Raw genomic sequence first — 19,248 nt, 5'->3', positions numbered from 1 at the left:
TGGTATTTTTAGTTGATGGTCAATTCGTACGATGGTCTCAGGATCAGGAACTGATCTTTTAAAAATCTCAACATCTATGGCCAGCTTTATACAGAACCTCGATAGGTCTGAGATGGTGGATTTTTTTGGGTTATAATAAATCTCCAAAAATTTTATGTTTTTCTTCCCCTAAAAATTCAAGTTTTCTAGTGAAATTTTTTTTTTGAGATTTTAACATTCAGATTTTATTAAATAACCCCTAAAATGTAAAATACATGATCATATAGCCGGAGGAAGGTAAAAAAAAAAACCCAGCCTGAAGCCAGTGCCAATTATGCCACAAGAGAGAAAAAAATCCTTCCTGACCCCAATGGCGAGTGGAAATATTAAAGGGGTGATTCACCTTAACATTAACTTTTAGTATATTATAAAATGGCCAATTCTACACAACTTTTCAGTTGGCCTTTGTTTTTTTCTTTTTATAGTTTTTTCTTAATTATTTGTCTTCTTCTTCTGACTCTTTCCAGCTTTCAAATTGGGGTCACTGCCAGGGTGTATACATGGCCTCACTGTCTATAGTGCCCCAATATATAGCTTAGTTACCCATCAACTGGCATGGCACTATCCAATACTAATAAGTACATGTATGGGATACATTATCCAGAAACCCATTATCTAAAAAGCTCCCAATTACAGAAAGGCCTTCTCCCATTGACTCAATTTTATCCAAATAATCCAAATTTTAAAACATGATTCCTTTTTCTGTGTAATAATAAAACAGTAGCTTGTACTTGATCCCAACTAAGATATAATTAATCCTTATTGGAAGCAAAACTGAAATCCATTTCTCAAAAGAGCACTAAACAATGATCTATTTATTTTTATTCCCCAGCTCCTTTTAGAAGACAGTGCTGGATGAAAAATGTAGATCCTGCCTGGAACCCACTGGTGAGTTTTATGTTTGAGAAGGATAATAACTATGGTTTTATTCTGCTCGTATATTATGTACTGCTTGCCTTCATTTTAGTTTGTTTCATTTTCTACTTAACATTATCTTTGTTTACTTGCCTTCCCTATAGGACTATAGCACAGATATTGCCTCTATACCTGTTTGCTACCAGGAAGATGACTATATTGAAGTCATTTCACTTGATGACACTGAAAGCTAGGAGATCGAAATAGAAATACTTAGACCCATCACTCCAGGTAATGTTTATAGAGAATAGGAGATTAGGATCAGAAAGGGCAAATATGATCATAATCATATTTATGTAAATACATCATTTAATATGTAGAGTTTCTAATGGTGTTTGGTACAAACTGATGACTAGTAGTTGAACCATTGTTTGTCTTTTTCTCTAGTTTCTTTTAGAAGACATTGCTGGATGGAAAACGAAGATCCTGCTTGGAACCTGCTGGTGAGTTTGGTGCTTGGGAAGGATAATGGTATTGAGTAAGTGTGCTTCTTTCATTCATTGCAATGTTATTTTCTTCATTAATGCTTAATGTTTTTTTTTTATTTGCCCTTGCTATAGCTCTCTAGTAGCAACATAGCATCTATACATGTTTTCTATGAGGATGATGATATTGAAGTCATTGTGCTTGATGACAAAGACAAAGAGTGGATTGAGGAAGAGAAAGAGATAATTAGACCGATCACTTTAGGTCGTGTTTGTAAGGAGTAGGATTTTCTGATTTTAAAGAGCAAATATGATCATTATGCCATTTATGTAAATGAAATGTAAGTGCTGGGGAAATGTAAGGTGCTTACATATTTCCTACTATAGTGTTATAATGTCCTTATTGGAAGCCAGTGGTTTAGTCTGACACCTTTAGACTGGCTGATTGAAAATTGCCAGTTATGGAATATGCCAGGCTATTCCTACACCAGCCTAAAGCTATTATGTCTACTCCTATTTTCTAATAGTTGAACCATTGTTTTTTTTTCTCTCCAGATTTAAGGAGACAGCGCTGTATAGCTTCTTTTAGAAGACATTGCTGGATGGAAAATGAAGATCCTGCTTGGAACTCACTGCTGAGTTTTGTGTTTGGGAAGGATTATAATAGAGATAAGAAAAGAATAATATCCATGAGAATTGAATAATATCCATGAGAATTTGATTTTGTCTAAATTATAATGATATTAGATCACATAAAAAAACTAGACTGCTAATGTCTTTATACTGGTCAGGGAACTGCAATGTGGGGGATAGGGGGGGAATTATCTTTAATTCATTAATAAACTATATTGGATTATTGTTGTACTGACTTTATAACTTAGTACTTATAAACTGAACTCAGTATGGATCATATACTATGAGCTATGGTTTTATTATTCTCATGGTATTAAAACAGTGTGCATTCATTTTAGTTATTTTCTCTCCTTATTTTCTTAACACTCTCTTTTTTTTATTATTTGCCCTTGCTATAGGTCTGTAGTAGCAACATAGAATTTACACCTGTTTTCCACCTGGAAGATGATGAACCTGTAGTCATTTCACTGGATGACATAGAAAGAGAATGGATCGAGGAAGACATTATTAGACCAATCACTCCAGGTAAAGTTTGTAAGAAACAGAATATTAACTATATTACATTCATCACCACAACTCTACTGACACTATATTACTTTTGTATTGACTTAATAACCTGGTACTCATGAAACAGGCTTTATCTTTTCAATACATTGTAGACTTTGATTTTATTAAATAGTGTACTTTTTAGCACTAGGTTCTGAACATGCTTTTTTCTTTCTCCTGACTACAGCTCTGTAGTAGCAACATCACACCTATGCCTTTTGGCTCCCACGATAATGATGAAGTTGTACTCTTTAAACTTAACGACAGTCAAAGAAAGTGGATCGAGGAGGAGCATGAGCGAATTAGAATGATCGCTCCAGGTAAAGTTTTTTTAACAGCAAATATGATCCAAACCCCATTTAGAAGTGAAATGTAAGATATGGGTTTGGTCTGGCACCACTCGGGACTGGTTAGTTGAGAATTACCAGCAAAAGAATACATCCAGCACAAATCACGTAATCTGCACAAACAGAACCCATAAATGATCACTATGGACACTGCAGGGTTAACATGTTCCACTAGCAGATCAAATGCCTGGAACATATTTAAATTTCTCAATTGAATGTCAGATTCTTTCATTTTCCAATCATTCCATCTGTATATTTCCTAATAGCGTTTGGTAGAAACCAATGCCCAGTAGGTTAACTGCTATTTGTTCTTTTTTATTTCAGCTTCTTTTATTCAAAGTTACAGCAATGAACATGAAGTACCTGCCCAAAATGATTCGTTGAGTTTGATGTTTGTAAGGGAAAATCCTAGGCTGTGATACCCCAAAATTACTGCTTATACTGAGCTATAGAACTTCTTTCAATAGTGAGGCTTGATGGCAGCAAGTGCTACACATACTCTAGTATTCTCTTCATCACATCTATATAAACTATATATATATATATATATATATATATATATATATATATATATATATATATATATATATATATATATATATATATATATATATAGGATAGATAGCAAGAGAATAGCTCTGACCCCTCCAGGTGCAGTTTTTTAAAAGAAAAATATATATATATATTTTACAAAGGGACTAAGTTTTACCTGCAACTTACTAGCTGCTTTCAAAGTAAAACTCCCAAACTTGGCTGCCCTTTTATTAGACACCAGTGGGATCATCTGACTATAGCCGGGAGGGGTGGGAGCTACAACATGGAGCTGGTCACTGCTCCTGTATAACTATAACAAACAAGGGAAAGTTGTGCTCACCACTATTTTTTAAAACCATTAGGCGGGGGTGCAATGAGGCTGTGACCACAAAATACATATAGTCAACTACAAGAGGTCCTCTGCACTCAACCCATTATCAATATATTTAAGACAGAGACATTTTGTGCATACTGCTACTAAAAAATGCCTTACCCTTTAAACAACACAGGGATTGTTTGTCCATATATTGCATATATGGGATGACTTTGACGTAGTTGGCCAGCTTAAATATATTGCAATATATGGACAAACAATCCCTGTGTTGTTTAAAGGGTAAGGCATTTTTTAGTAGCAGTATGCACAAAGTGGTGAGCACAACTTTCCCTTGTTTGTTATATATATATATATATATATATATATATATATATATTCTCATCACAGACAGAGCAGTTAAACTTTAAGTACATGGAAGGTGCAGGTATAGGTTTGGGATCAGCCCCTCCTGGACAGAAGTCCTGTGTAGCCAAGAAACCTACAGACTTTAGGCAGGAGTAATTAAAGAGGAAGCAGATGCTATGGCTGCAGGAGGGCCCAGTAGGTATAGGGGCCCCATGAATCCCTAATTAATGAGCAATTTCAACATATATTGGTAAAACAGGATAAAATCTGTTTATGCTGTGGGCCCTAAGATTAATTTGCTTTGGGGCCCAGTAACACCTAGTTATGCTACAGACTTTTTAGTCACACTCACTTAAAATATTCTGGTGTTTCCAGTGGCTTCTTTCTGAACCATTTCTTTTTTTTTTTCTTTTACAGGACTTCTAAGCTTTGCTCATCCTGAGAGCCAGAGGGTAAGTCTTCATATTTGTTATTTTAAAACAAACTTCCAGGAGATTTTATTCTTAAATGACATAATGAGCCTAAATTAATGGTATTCCCTTCTACTCCCTAGAGTCCTAGCTTTGATACTACGATTGATACTGCCCTGAACCACCAAGGTACAGATATCTTGTTGATGATGGATATATGTTCCATTAGATTGCCTGTTATACAAAGTATTCTTAGTCTAGAACGGTGAAAGTTCTACCAGTGAAACAAACAAAAGGGTTAATCAAGTGTATTTATTTGCTTTCAGGCTTGTGTGCGGAACCCCACCATCTATCGATGACTTCAACGTCCAGTCACTTCTTGGTGAGGGTTCATATGGAAAGGTGAGTTACTTTGCCTTTAAATATGATTGATCTATATGAACATACTCAGGGGTTTTACACTTGAAGGGTTATTTACTAAAATCCAAATTTTTCCGATTTCCGATTACTTAAATAAAAAAAGTCCAACCAAACTAGAATCCACAATTTGACCTAATTTATTATTGAAAAAGCACAATTTAATTGGATTGGGGGAAAACTTGATAAAACTGAGCGAAAAACCAGAAAAGCCCATATTTTTCATATTTTTGCCTGAAATAGGCAGATTTTTGGGCCAATTGCAGGTCTGAGATGCCGGATTTTCGGATTCAAACTTTTTGCAGCATTGGACTTTAATAAATTTGAGTTTTGCACCAAAAAGCCCAACCGGACTTTAGTAAATAACCCCCTTGGACTTGAAACACATGAGTAATATTTTGCATAACATTCTACGCTGGCACATTATGGGGGACATCAAAAGTCTGCATAAAGTTCAGTATCCCCTAGTGGCGATGAATTACTATGGATTACTAGGCCCGGTGCAAACTGTCATTAAATGAACCCCTAAAATACCAGTTTTGCAGATATGCATTACAGACACGTGTGATTAATCTACATGAGCAACTCTTGTTGCTAATTCATTTAATTGTGTGTAAGATGAAACATGCATTGTGTATAAACGCTGCACTTTTTTATTTCAGGTCTTTAAGGCAAACTAATGAAAAATAGGAAGGGTCGCTGCCATTAAGACTATTGAAAGCTTTTATATGGATGAACCTACGGCGTTTGCTGGGTGAGTTATTCTTAAACCAAATCCTAAAAATTAATGTGGCTAAAAATGCCATATTTTATATACTGAACTTATTGTACCAGCCTAAAGTTTCAGCTTGTCAATAGCAGCAATGATCCAGGACTTCAAACTTGTCACAGGGGGTCACCATCTCGGAAAATGTCTGTGACACTCACATGCTCAGTAGGCTCTGAGCAGCTGTTAAAAAGCTAAGGGGTCGTCATTAATTATCCAGCAGAAAATTAGGTTGATCTGTAATATGAGCTGTTGCTACAGGGCTGATTATTAAATTCAGATGCTAATTGCACTGGTCTCTGTGCTGCCATGTAGTAATTATCTGTATTCATTACTAATCAGCCTTATATTGTGACATTTATATTTCTATGTGTACTGTATATTGTGAGTGGGTCCCTGAGCTCAAGTAAGTGACAGCACTACAGAACATATGCAGTGAATCTGCAGAAAAGAAGATGGGAAACTACTAGAGCATCTTTGATCTTTGGAGACACAGATATTTACTGCTTAAGGGCTATGGTTGCCTTGGGCTGGTACTAAAGCATAAAACATAATGTACAACATTTCTAGCTACTTCTTTAGTTAGGCTTTAGTTTATCCTTTAAAGGCTCTTAGTCCTGCACATGGGAACTGGTGCATCAAATAAAAGTTCCTACCTTGGCTGAGCACATTAGTTCCCTCTGCAGTAGCAGAGCAGGAAGTGTTCCTGGAAAATGCAGTCATACAGGAAACAAATATAAGTAAGTGCTGAACTTGTTTTATTGCACAAATTTTATTAGGGGGTGCTTTACTTTATACCTCTTACATATGCTCTCTATGAAAAGTTCAAGTTGCAAACGTTATACTGAGTTCTATAAGGCAACCAAGTTACTGTTCACACAGAAGTCGGTGTGTCTGTCCTCACTTACAGAGAAGCTGCACATGCAGTTCAGATCAACTCTCTGCTAACAATAATAAGGAATAAATTGCTGCATTAACAGATTACAGCCCTTAAAGGGCACGTAAACCCCAAAAATAAAATGTAGCCCAATGAAAGAAAATATTCAAGCAACTTCCCAGATAGGGTTGCCACATTTTCTGGAAAAAAATACCGGCCTTCCTATATATTTTTCTTTTTTCCCTATTAATAACATTGGGATCAACCATAATTTTTACCGGTCAGGCAAGTAAAATACCGGCCAGTTAGCAACCCTATTCCCAGAACACATTCATAGACGTTCTCATTAGATGTACAGTTATGTGCAAATGTTAGCGCTATTGAAAGTTGTCTTTTATCTGTCATTTGTTCTATCACTGAAAATGTTGCACAATTCAGCTTTCCTCCAGCAAATACAGGGATGTTATCAGCAGCTCCCGGTAGCCATCAGGATAGAGAACACAGAGTCAGACTGGAGCTTTCAAAATCAAAGACTGGACCTTTACACATAAGTATAAAATCAGTGAGAAATATTGGAAAGTTGCTTAGAATTTTATTTTCTTTCATTATGCAAAATGTTTTGGGATGTAAATTTTAATAAAGTTAACTTTGATAAATTAATCTAAATAAAGAAAAAACTCACACTTTGGGGCTAGGGTTGCCACCTGGCCGGTATTTTACCGGCCTGGCCAGTAAAAATGATGGCTGATTCCAATGTTATTAATAGGGAAAAAAGATAAATATATAGGAAGCCTGGTATTTTTTTTCCAAAAAAGGTGGCAGCTTGGAGCCACTGTACAAAATACAGAAGTTAAAGAGTCTCACATGTAACATAACAGCTGAACCACCCAGGCAGTCTGATAACACTAAGACCAGGATGTCTCAGAAACTAGAGGCATTAGAAAATGACCACAGCATTCCAAGCCTCGATCTAGTGTAAGGCACAGGAAGACTGTACGCTGTGCGTGGCGACGATTTGTCTGATTCCCCATCTAAGATGGCGACCAAATATTCTACTGTACATTACTAGCAGGGGGCGCAACGAGAGGTGGGGAGAGGACCCTCGTTCGTTTCCGGGTGACTAGAAAGGCCGAGTGAAGGTATGTTGACATATCACTTCCGGAGCGCTGTGTTCCGGCGGTGGCCCCGTCCCGGCCAGCCTGCAACCCCGGAGGTAGGTAGCAGTATCCAGGGGGAGGAGAGAAAGCGGAGGGGGGATGGGTGTCAGGGCGCGGTTTGGTCGCTCACACCCTTTCTCCCGTGAGAGGGCGGGGCTATTCTTATTCCAACCCGCCCCTTGAGAGTCACTGTAGATGTGGGTTTCATAGCGATGTTTGCCCATATAAAGCTGGGTCGCTGCAATTGTGTAAGAGTGAGATGTCAGCTCTTTATAATAAAACTTCTATGAGACCCACTTACCCGTTCCTTTAAGTACGATCATGTATCATACCCTTTCGTGTTTATGTTCGTGTCCATTTATATTTTGCCTTAATCCAGTTTAGTGTTCCAACACGCTGTTGTCTGAATTTCTGTGCAGCAATGGGGCGTTTTGAACATTATTTTGTTAAAGAGGATGTAAACCCTAAAATTAAAATATAACTCCAAGTGACTTTTCTGTACATGTTAATAAAACATTTTTCAGTAGTCTTAAAGGGGTTGGTTCACCTGCCAAACACTTTTTTTTTTTATCAGTTCAATTGGTTTCAGATTAAGACTATTATTCAATTACTTACCATTTTATATTTTTCCAAAATCTAGGTTTAAAGTTGAATGTCCCTGGTGTTTGAGTCTGGCAGCTCAGTAATTTAGCTGCAGACTCTAAAAAGTGTTATAATTTTGCAACATTTTGGGTTAGTCCACACGAGGAGATTCGGGGAGATTTTGAAGACTAATTGCCTCTTCTTCTGGGCGACAATCTCCCCAAACTGCCTTTGCGTGTCTTCCAATCAGCCATAATGAAAAGTCGTCTGCACTAAAGTACACTTCGTTTTCAGAAGTCGCCTGAGTTGCCTCATAAGGGGACTTCGGAAAACAAAGCGCTGCGTGTGCTTTATCACAGGCTACTTTTCATTATAGCAGATGGGAAGACACGCAAAGGCGCTTCTGAGAGATTGTCGCCCAGAAGAAGAGGCAATTAGTCACCAGGCGACTAAATCTCCCTGAATCTCCTCATGTGGACTAACCCTTAGTTGATACATTTCTCAGCAGCATTTCCGGCGCATTACCAACTATTGTATCAATTCTAACAGCTGCCTGCAATGGAACCCAGAGATTCTGCTCAGCAGGGACAAAGATAAAGGGGCAGATTTACTAAAGGGTGAAGGGACTGATGCTGGCAAACGTTACCATTTTCAAGGACTTTGCCGATTTACTAACGGGCGCAGGCGTCACTTTGCTAGCGAAGGAGATAGATGCTAGCAGTGATTCGCACTCTAACACCAGTCGAATTTTCGATCCACAAATTTACTAAGATACCAATTTTACCGAACTTTTGACCATACTTGCCCTCGCCAGCTCAGACCAGACAAAGTGCATTAGAGTGCATAGATCTTCCTCATTCTTCTGTTACTTACATCATATTTTTTAGTGGAAAAAGTTTCTTTGTCCAAAAAACGCTGGCGTCTTTTCCTTTTTTCAGAATGATAGCCTGCAAAAGTCCTTAAATTTTTTTTTGGGTAACCGGGTTCCCCATATATTTTCTAACATATCCAGTCAGGGCTGGATTTACAAAGCGGGCGCCCGCTGTCATTCGTTGCCCCCCGTACCTCCCCTTTATTCTCGAAAATTTTCAGAGCTATGGGTATTGGCACACAGGAAGTTTAAAAAATGATTGTATCTCATGATCGTATCAGTGTTTCTGAACCAATGTGGGTGCGGTTGGGCAGCATGCCGCCCCCTAAAATCCTGCTGCCCTAGGCCCGGGCCTTGGTGGCCTTTCCACAAATCCCGGCCTGTATCCAGTGGGCTCATGTGTAGGGCATTATTACAAATCTATTTTCTTTATTAAGGTTCCCTGGACTTGTGTAGTGTAATGTATTTGCTGCAACATATACGTCCATTCAACTTTAAATTTCCCGTCATATGCAAATTAGCATGAGCAAAGACCTCTAACGAAGTTGCGCTAGGCAGAATTGAATGCTAGCGTGTCTTCGCTTTAATTTGCTCGCATTGCCGAAGTAACACTAGCGAAAATGTGCCAGCGTTCTGCGCCCTGGACGCAACTTTGCATTTTAGTAAATTAGCATTGTCTGAGCGAATTTTGCCTGGTGAAGCCGTCGCTGGTGAATTTTCACCTCTTAGTAAATTTACCCCAGAGTATCAACTAATGTATCAATTCAAAACAGTTTACAGGGTCGACGACCCCCCCTCCGAGAGCTGCTTTGGAAGGTGAAAAATGACACTTTACACTTCAATATTAGAAAAACAGTCACACATAGAAAATAGAAAGTAATTGAAAACGTCTTTATTTGTGGTGAAAAATCTGAAACCAACTGAACTGGAAAAAGGTGTTGAAAGGTAAACAACTCCTTTAAACTTAATTACTATTGAAAGCACAATTTATTGGGGTATATTTATAAAAGAGTGAAGTTAGAGATCGCCACAGTCTGCTAGAGTGAAATTCCTCCACTCTCCATTAATTTCTATGGGATTTTGAAAGGCGTATTTATCAAAGGATAAACTTTCACTATTTCACTCTTTTCACCTATTGATAAATACTCTTTTAAAAATTCCATAGAAATGAACGGAGAGAGCAGAATTTCACTCTAGAGGACCATGGCAATCTCTGACTTCACTCTTTGATAAATATACCACATTGTATCACAACTCAGATAGCTTAGTTGCTTAGAATTATATTTGCCACCTAGCTGGTAATTTATATAATTTATATATTTTATGCCATTATTATTAGTATTATAAGGCTGTTAGTGCATGTCTTCTTGCATTTGCAAAGGGCTCTTTGTTTCCTTTTAACCCTTCTTACCCTAACCAATATGGTTCTTTTTCTTCTATACTATTCTATACTATTATTAGAAGTTGTAGCAAGTTGGTGGTCTGCAGGACAGACATCTTTTCTATAGTATAAATGTAAGTAGTGACTGCCAATTAATATTTTTCTAGTGCAGTTCAATCAATATGTTGTATCTGGGTTAAAAATATTCGTATGAATTTATTATATAGATGGTGTTAATGGAAATAAAAATGTATATTTTGCAGAGCCGGGCCAACCCAGCCAGGCGCCCTAGGCAACCTGGCCGGCCACAGCACTGGCTGAGTGCGTGCTCTGGTGTGCGAAACTGCGATATGGTGCGCATGCGCGAAAGTGTAATTACGAAAAATAGCCACGGCAGTCGGGGAGAGCCACGGCAGTCGGACAATGGGGTAGGCGACAGCAGGTACGTGCCTGGCGCCCCCCCCCAGCTTTGCGCCCTAGGCACGTGCCTATTCTGCCTACCCCTAGTTCCGACCCTGGTATTTTGAGTAATCGCTTAATAGTGATATTAATCAATAAACTGGTAAAACAGATACAGTCAGTGTTCCCTATAGAATCTTCTGTGAGCTTCAATTTTTTGCCTTCTCTGAACAACTTTCTGAAAATGAGGCCATGGCTGATCAGTCAGAACCTGTATTCTGAGGTGATGACCATATTGCACTGATCCTATCAATAAGATCCAATTGCCCATGGATTACTGAGAGAAAGCCAAAGAGGCAAAAATAGTGTAAACACATTTATTAGCAGCTAGCACTGCCTCATTGACTTTCTCTCAGTAATCCATGGATTATTACTTGCATTTTTACATCTGTGGTGAAGGGATATACTGAGATTGAGAGCCTATATAATTCTCTGCAGAAGCGCAGTCACCTCTTTCAGTAGATTCACTTCTAAAATATGGCCATGACCATGGCCATGTTTTCCATTTTAAGCAATCAACTGTGAAGAGGTTCTTGCCAAATTATGATTTTTTTTTTTGGATTCCTTGTCTGTGTAGGAGAAAGGCACTTTTTCCCTAATAATTCCCATGTTTTCTATAATGTAATGTATAGCCACTGAAAGGCTCTGAAAGTTTTGAGCATCATGGCCCTCTCCGAATCAAGGAGGTCAAATGATTCTGACTGCCCCTTTCCCCTAACTCCATTGAGAAAATGCACTATTGGGTGTATCAGTTTACTTCCTCGTTCCTGAGCAAAATCAAATTGTCATAGCAGCAGACATCCACACGTTTTCCAGCTAAACAAAAACATTATTTCAAATTACACGTGACATGTATATAAACATACTGTTGCCATACAGATGAAGTAAAAATTTAAAAGTGATGGCACTGAAATTGCAAATGCAGATGGACGCAAGGTCTAAATCAGAACATGGTTACTTGAATCCAACATTTTTCTGTTTCTACAGGGTTGAGTACCAGAAGGAGGGCAGCCATGGAGAAAGGAGGTAATATACAGCTAGAAATCCCAGAGTACAGCAACTCTGTCCTGAGCCACCTAAATCAACTGCGAATGCAAGGCAGACTGTGTGACATTGTTGTCAATGTACAGGGACAGTCATTCCGGGCCCACAAAGTTGTTCTAGCTGCTAGCTCCCCCTATTTCCGTGACCACATGTCCCTCAATGAGATGAGTGCAGTCTCACTTTCAGTCATCAAGAATCCTGGTGTTTTCGAGCAGTTGCTCTCATTTTGTTATACAGGACGGATCTGTTTGCAGATTGCTGATATTATTAGCTATCTGACAGCTGCCAGCTTCTTGCAGATGCAACATGTCATAGACAAGTGCACTCAAATACTGGAGGGCATCCACTTGAAAATTAGCTCACCAGAATCTGAGGAAGAATTAAGCCAGAGTCGACCGAAACATGCAGAGAGGGCACAAGATGTTCACCGTGTTAGCCAGAGCCTGAGCCGTTCCATAAGTCCAAGACACAGCACTCCTCGTAGTTCGGGGACTAGGAGGGGTCAGGTAAGCACTGTGTTGGACATTCGGGAGTTGAGCCCAGCTGAAGAATCCACAAGCCCTCAGATGGTTGAGCAGGGATCTGATGTGGAAAGCAGAGAACCTATCCTGAGAATCAACCGGGCGGGTCAGTGGTATGTAGAGACAGGGATAGCAGACCGTGGAGAACGTAGTGATGATGAAGTCAGAGTGATGGGGGGAATGCGAATTAAGTCTGAGAACCTTGAGGAGTGGCTGGGACCAGAGAACCAGCCGTCTTGTGAAGATGGGAGCAGTGCAGAAGAAGTGACTGCCATGGTGATTGATACCACAGGACATAGTGCAACTGCACAGGAAAGCTACAGTTTGGGGTCATCTGGAACAAAAGTATCTAGACCAACAAGCAGTGAAATGGACAGGTAAGTTGTTATCCAAAATGATACTGAACTAACCAATTAAAACTAAACTCAAAGTATGCATTTCTATGCTAGCAAATCTAACTAGTAAATTGACTTATCATTTCCCCATGTGGAGCTGCTGTCTTTATGCAATTATTGCACACTGTAGTTTCCCCTATTGCTGCATGTAGTAGGTAGTCAGCCAGAGAATGTAGGATAACAAGACTGTAGCAATTTGACATGGTGTGTGCCAGTTCATTAAAGCATTAGGCAATCGTAAAGTGTATGTTCTGTTTTAAAGGGTATACTGAATTAGTTTGTCAGTGACAGAGCTTCAGCTGATGTGGTTAAGGGATCCACGTATTGGTCAATCATCTATCATACCTATCAACTGATGGTAACATGGATACAGTACAACATATTCCGCAGCAGTGTACCCAAGTATACTGTATATAATAAGTTACTTACAGGAAAGCACAAACAGAGGGTAATGGGGAACCTACCAGCAATGGCTTACAAATCTATAGGAGTGGGCATAAGTGAGGCACAAGGTATAAAAATATATGTAGCTGCATGGGAAGCTTATATTGGAGAAATGTTAATGTCTGTGTTATGACTGTAAGGCTGAGGTGTTTTTTTGCTAATTCATCACTGATATAAACATGGAGAATCTGCAAATATCTGACGTGGCAGATCATCACTGATTTGCCTGGATTGCAGGATGTCCTATAGAAAAGCTCTCACTAACCCTGCATTTATGGGCAGTAAATAAGGATTGTTGGTCCATATATTATAATACAATCAAACCTCAATTTTACATCCCCTGCTTTTATGTTTTCCTTAATTTTTACACCGTTTTTTTGTGGTCCCACAAACATATAATGCATTTCCCTGACCTTTTCCCGGATTTTACACCATTTGTTATGGATCCTTGAAATATGTAACATGGGAGTGCAAAATGGGCCATCCACTGGATTGAAAATCTGGTGCAGAAGGCAGAACTGACATTCTTTGCTGCCATGAGCAGGGTGTAAATAAAGGGGGTTCCCTCCTTGTACCCCATGACAGTCCTGGCTTGCACATTCTGAATAACATGAAAGCTATTGGCATGCCAGAGGAACCCCCCATGTGTCACCCAACTTGTACACCTACTGTAGGCACCGCTATATAGAGAGAGAGTCACAACTGTTTGGAGTATTTTCAAAGAGCACAAATAAATGTGTCTACTAGTAGTGATAACACATTTCATGAATTTATGTAATACCTAGAAATGATTTGTATATGAATCTGAGGTTGACTCAGAAAATTGTAAAATGGGGAATGCAAAATCCCCTTTGCCATTTATTTATCTAATCTGTACACCTTTTTATTTTCTATACAAGGTTCAGCCCCTCTGGCAGCATGGTTACTATGACAGAGAGACACAGAGCAAAGAGTGAGTCTCCAAGGAGGATGGAGGAATCCAAGCAGAACAACTCACAGGTCTGTAAAAGAAGAACCACAGTCATAAACGTGATTAACGAGTTCTTATTTTACTTTGCCTAGAAACGAAGCAAACTAAACAGAGTTAAAGAGTTAAATAGACATGATGTTTCATGTCTTTCATGTTCGTGTTTCTGGTGTTCAAATCTGGCAGCTCAGTAATCCAAGACAGGATTCTGAACTGTTACAATTTGCTACATTAGTTGATACATATCTCAGCACCATCTGTAGAATATTAGCCACTATTGTATCAATTAAAACAGATTAATAAATGTATCAACTAATGTATTCATTTAGAACAGTCCGATTTCAGTCCTTCACCGCAAACAGTATCCTCTTCTTTCATGTCTGGAAGCCTTGTGTCGGCTCCAGCACAGTTTAGGTGAATAAACAAGAGACTTTGCCTTTCACGCCTGACTCCACTCAGTGTGTTCATGCTGGAGCATGAACACAAGGGTTCCAGATAGGAAAGAAGAGGATACAGCTCGCGGCGAGGAGCTGAAATCAGCCTGTGGATTCAGCAGGCTGATTTAGGCCCCATCTGGCCCTAGCCTTAGCGGTGTATAGATAACAACACCTTCTACAACTATGTAGAGAAAAAGCAGTTTGCAGTAAAGGCTCGCTCGCTCATCATCTCTGGCCCAGGTTTAGTAAATGTATATTTTCGTTGTTCGTCAGCAGCTAATTATTATTCTTTATCTAATGCTGACATATTACAAAGTGTTTAACATAGATTATAGATTAGTCTCTCTCTGAATGAAACTTTGACGACATTATCAAATTCACACACAATATGGCCAGTGTTAACAGAAGCCAGTTCATCTGCCTGTATTTTTGTAGCGAGAGGGGAAAACCAGAATACATGGAGGAAACACATACAAGCACAGATATAACATATGATCCTTCTTGCAGATGCTTTTATATTTTATGTTTTTATGTCCAGATTGATAAATGAGGGGTCAGCATCTACAAATAGCTTTTTTTCTACTGTAAATGGCTGCTTGACAGCATCACTTGTATCTAAAGTATTATTCTAATGTTTTCTTTAACATTAATATCACTCTTGAGGAAGTCTTCCGTTTTATCAAGGTAAAGCACACGTTGTTTCTAGAAGTCTTTTCTGTTTCCTGTGCAGGGAGATGAAGCGGGGGTTATTGGAGTGAGTGGATATGTGGAATATCTCCGTGATCAAGAGGTGTCGGAGCGGTGGTTCCGTTACAACCCGCGACTGACGTGCATCTACTGTGCAAAGTCTTTCAACCAAAAGGGCAGTCTAGATCGCCATATGAGATTGCACATGGGCATCACTCCATTTGTTTGTAGGATGTGTGGGAAGAAATATACACGAAAAGATCAGCTGGAGTATCATATCCGAAAGCATACTGGAAATAAGCCCTTTCACTGCCATGTGTGTGGAAAAAGCTTCCCTTTTCAGGCCATACTTAATCAGCACTTTCGCAAAAACCATCCTGGCTGTGTTCCACTTGAGGGGCCACATAGCATTTCCCCCGAAACCACCACTGTTGTCACCTCCAGGGGTCCAACAGGAGAAGAATCTCCCTGTCACGAGGAAGCAGTGGGTGTGGCCCCTTCAGCAACAGTTGAGGTGGCATATGGAGGGGAGTCAGCTCATGGCTCTGTTTCTACAACAGGACCAGACTGAAAAACAGCATTTTATATTTAAGGATGACCTAGAATGACAAATTTTCCTCCCTTTTACCTCAGCTGCCCCACCATTACTTATTGTTCATCCATACTTCACATATGAGGCATCATGAGTTGGCAGCAGAAGAATGTTGAAATGTATTGCCAAAATCAATATAAGGAAAATTTTGTATCAGAATCCGCTGGGCTCTTTTCCATCTTTCCAAAAGCAACCACATTGTTTGTTAAAAAGACAATTGTAGGAGGAGAAGTATCTTTTTAGTGACTCATCAGTGCATTTTTACATATACAGGTTTCATTTAATAGATATGGGAGTATAAATGGTAATACTAAAGAGTTTTATATAACATTAATCAGTGATGCATCTATTCCCTGGAAATGGCAGGGTAGAAGCAGCACATATTTATTGCAAAAAGCTTCCTTTTAAACATGGTATAACAGAAGTGTTCCTCTGCCCCATTCAAACATTAAGGGAAAGAAGTTAATATTAAGGTGCTTTTTGTGGATTTTCCGACACACACAGAAGTAGGAAGTAGATATAGTCTAGCTGGTTCATTAGGGATTTACATGTAGAAATTAGCAAATTCTCACTAGATGCACATAAGGACCCAAGTCACAACATGTCTGTTAGTTTGTCTTTCTTTTTCTTCCATAAACCCTTTGTAGCTCTTACTGTAAAACTCAAACACATACTGTACACATTTTGTTCACCACAGTAAGAGAAGGTTCCTTAAGAAATTCTAGTTGGAGGTGATAGGTTGTACTAAGCATTAGAATGAGGTGCATGATGCATACATCCTCGATTCATGTCAACAACATCTCATAGATTTTCCTCTTCTGATTCCAGTGATGTTTAGAGATTCACCTTTGACTCCACCTAGAAGGTTCCAGGTGGATTTTTTTGGTTTTCAACAGCAATGGAGATTCCTTTAATAACACAAGTTGGAATTCCAAATGAATTGCACTTAATGGCTTAATTAAACACCGTGATGGAGCCCAAAGACTTTGCTGCCAAACCTACCTTCCCCAGCAATGTTGACTGGGTGATTCTCTTTTTTTAAACAAACTGCAGAAACAGAAACACAACACAACACTGCTTTTTACACAATCTAGTTTATATAATATGCATTTCATGAACCCCAAACCACCGAAAATGTATTGTGCTGTATGCCTCTCAGGAATGGGATAACAGCAGTATTTCAGATAATATGGCGTGGCTTATTTTCTTACCAGAAACAAGCAGCATGTTTGATTTATTAATACATATTCTTGCTTTCTTTTGCAGCTTCTCTCTTTAATATGGCACAACATTAATTCTGCTTGCTTTTCAGTTGTATATTAATTTGATTTCACTTTGTTGGTGTCTCATTTTGATTACTCTGTGGAGCTTGTGTAGACTGAAGAACAGACCCAATTCTCTTTACAACTCAGGGTATTTAATCCATACTATACAATGTACCTCTTGAGCTTAGAATTTAGTATTGTGCAATGGGGAGAAGTATTACAGAAGTTGACATTTTCTTCCATCTAATACCTGCATGCAATATTCTGACTAGTTGGGAGTTAACATCCCACTTTTTTTTTTTTTTAAATAATTTTAGAAAAGTTACTAAATTGTCAGAATTATAGGAGATCGTATTAAAAAGGGAAGTGCTGGGCAATTGTTGGTTTCATGTTATGAAACAAATAGTAAATATGTTCATAGTGGAAACGAATACTGTAATTATCAAGCTGGGCACAGTACTTTAATCACTTGCCCTTTGATAGAAAAGCAATTTTTTCTTACAGGTTGGGGTGAAATGGAATGTTTTATAACTGTAAAATTGCACTTTAAATACAAGCTAGCCTGTTCAATGTAGGCAATAAACTCACCTCAATTGATTAGGTTGATAAATTCGGTGCTGTGATTTTAGCACTGCAATAATAAACGTGTTTGGGGAGTAGAATTACTGTAATAGTCCTGAAACATTTCAGTATTTTATACAACAAGGAGCAAGTCAAATCATACATTTAATTTGGATTGGGCAGACAACTGCCCTTCCAGCCATAGTGGTCCTATTGAATATATGGGTCACATCAGTAAATGATTATCTAGATCAATGCTGTTCACCTCTTTCTACACAGCAGCCCAAATATCAAGTATACCAATTTTTTTAGTGGCATCAAAAAGTGAGGTTTATGGCAGCCTTGCAGCCACTAATTTAACTTGAGCCTACAAACAGGTTTAGAGTCTACCAAATGGGCAAACAGAGTACAGTAAAGTTGAACTGTCCTGTAGCATAGTACAGTATTTAAACTTTGTTCCCTATTAGACTTTCATGTTATCACTTATGACAAAAAATCTGGCTGTATAATTTCTGGTTTGTATATTTCAACAAAATATAATGTCTAGACGTGTTATTTTCTTCTGCTCCATTTATGTACAGATTTTTAGTAAAGGGAATCCAGTAAAGGGTTGATTCATTCTTGTTTACAGTGTTTTGGACCTGGAAATGCAGCTGAAATAGGTTTCCAGTTACCTCATTTTGGTATGAGCTCTTATCAATCGAAGGGTTAAAGTTCAGACACAGTTCAGTTCCTTATCAGGACCATCTAGCTGCTGATTGGTTCCTATCAGGCCTGGATTGGCAATGCCAGAGGGGCTGCTTTAATTTGCCATATAAAGTCACTATGTATTGGGCTTGTGGAGGGCTGTTTGAGCCTCAATGTATTTGGAATGCCAGGGCCTATTTTGACTTCTAGTCCAGACCTGGTTCCTATTCTACAGTGCAGCTCACAGCTCCTCTGCACAGCCTGGGAAATGAGGTAGCAGGAAGTGGATGGACAGGGTTTTTGGAGATATTTTCAATAAATAACCCAAAACACTACTTTTGAAGCACATTTTTTTCTGTATTTAAGAGAATACAATGCACTGGCGCATTCTTGGTTTTTTTACACGACATAACTACCTTTAAAGGTTATACAAACCAACACAGATGCCAGAGACCAGGGTTCCTCAACCTTTTTACCCATGAGCTACATTCAGTTGGAGAGCAACACAAGCATGCAAAAAGTCCCTGGGGTTAAGGGCTGTGATTGGCTTTTTGGTAGACCCTATGTGGAATTGCCATCTAAAGGAGGCTCTGTTTGGCAGTACATGTGT

The 19,248-nt window shown here is 38.8% G+C and overlaps 1 protein-coding gene across 2 annotated transcripts; it reads left to right on the top strand.

The window, feature by feature from the left end:
- The first annotated feature begins 7,553 nt into the window (after nucleotides 1-7,553).
- Nucleotides 7,554-18,973, top strand: zbtb37.L (zinc finger and BTB domain containing 37 L homeolog). Of its 2 annotated transcripts, none has more exons than XM_018258475.2 (4): nucleotides 7,554-7,727; nucleotides 12,026-12,980; nucleotides 14,342-14,441; nucleotides 15,577-18,973. In XM_018258475.2, the coding sequence occupies exons 2-4, from the start codon at nucleotides 12,052-12,054 to the stop codon at nucleotides 16,102-16,104; spliced, it is 1,557 nt and encodes a 518-aa protein (XP_018113964.1). In that variant the 5' UTR covers nucleotides 7,554-7,727; nucleotides 12,026-12,051; the 3' UTR covers nucleotides 16,105-18,973. The 2 variants fall into 2 exon arrangements, with proteins under 2 accessions (XP_018113964.1, XP_018113963.1); XM_018258474.2 differs by having other exon boundaries at nucleotides 7,554-7,801.
- Nucleotides 18,974-19,248: the final 275 nt, after the last annotated feature.

This window comes from Xenopus laevis, chromosome 4L, assembly GCF_017654675.1.
Source record: "Xenopus laevis strain J_2021 chromosome 4L, Xenopus_laevis_v10.1, whole genome shotgun sequence".
NCBI classification, from domain to species: Eukaryota; Metazoa; Chordata; class Amphibia; order Anura; family Pipidae; genus Xenopus; species Xenopus laevis.
This window is presented reverse-complemented; position numbering and strand designations above follow the sequence as displayed.

Coding starts and splice junctions, on each gene's coding strand:
- zbtb37.L (XM_018258475.2), top strand. CDS start 12,052: ATGGAGAAAGGAGGTAATATACAGCTAGAAATCCCAGAGTACAGCAAC. Junction 12,981..14,341: donor ACAAGCAGTGAAATGGACAG/GTAAGTTGTTAT, acceptor TTTCTATACAAG/GTTCAGCCCCTCTGGCAGCA. Junction 14,442..15,576: donor CCAAGCAGAACAACTCACAG/GTCTGTAAAAGA, acceptor TTTCCTGTGCAG/GGAGATGAAGCGGGGGTTAT.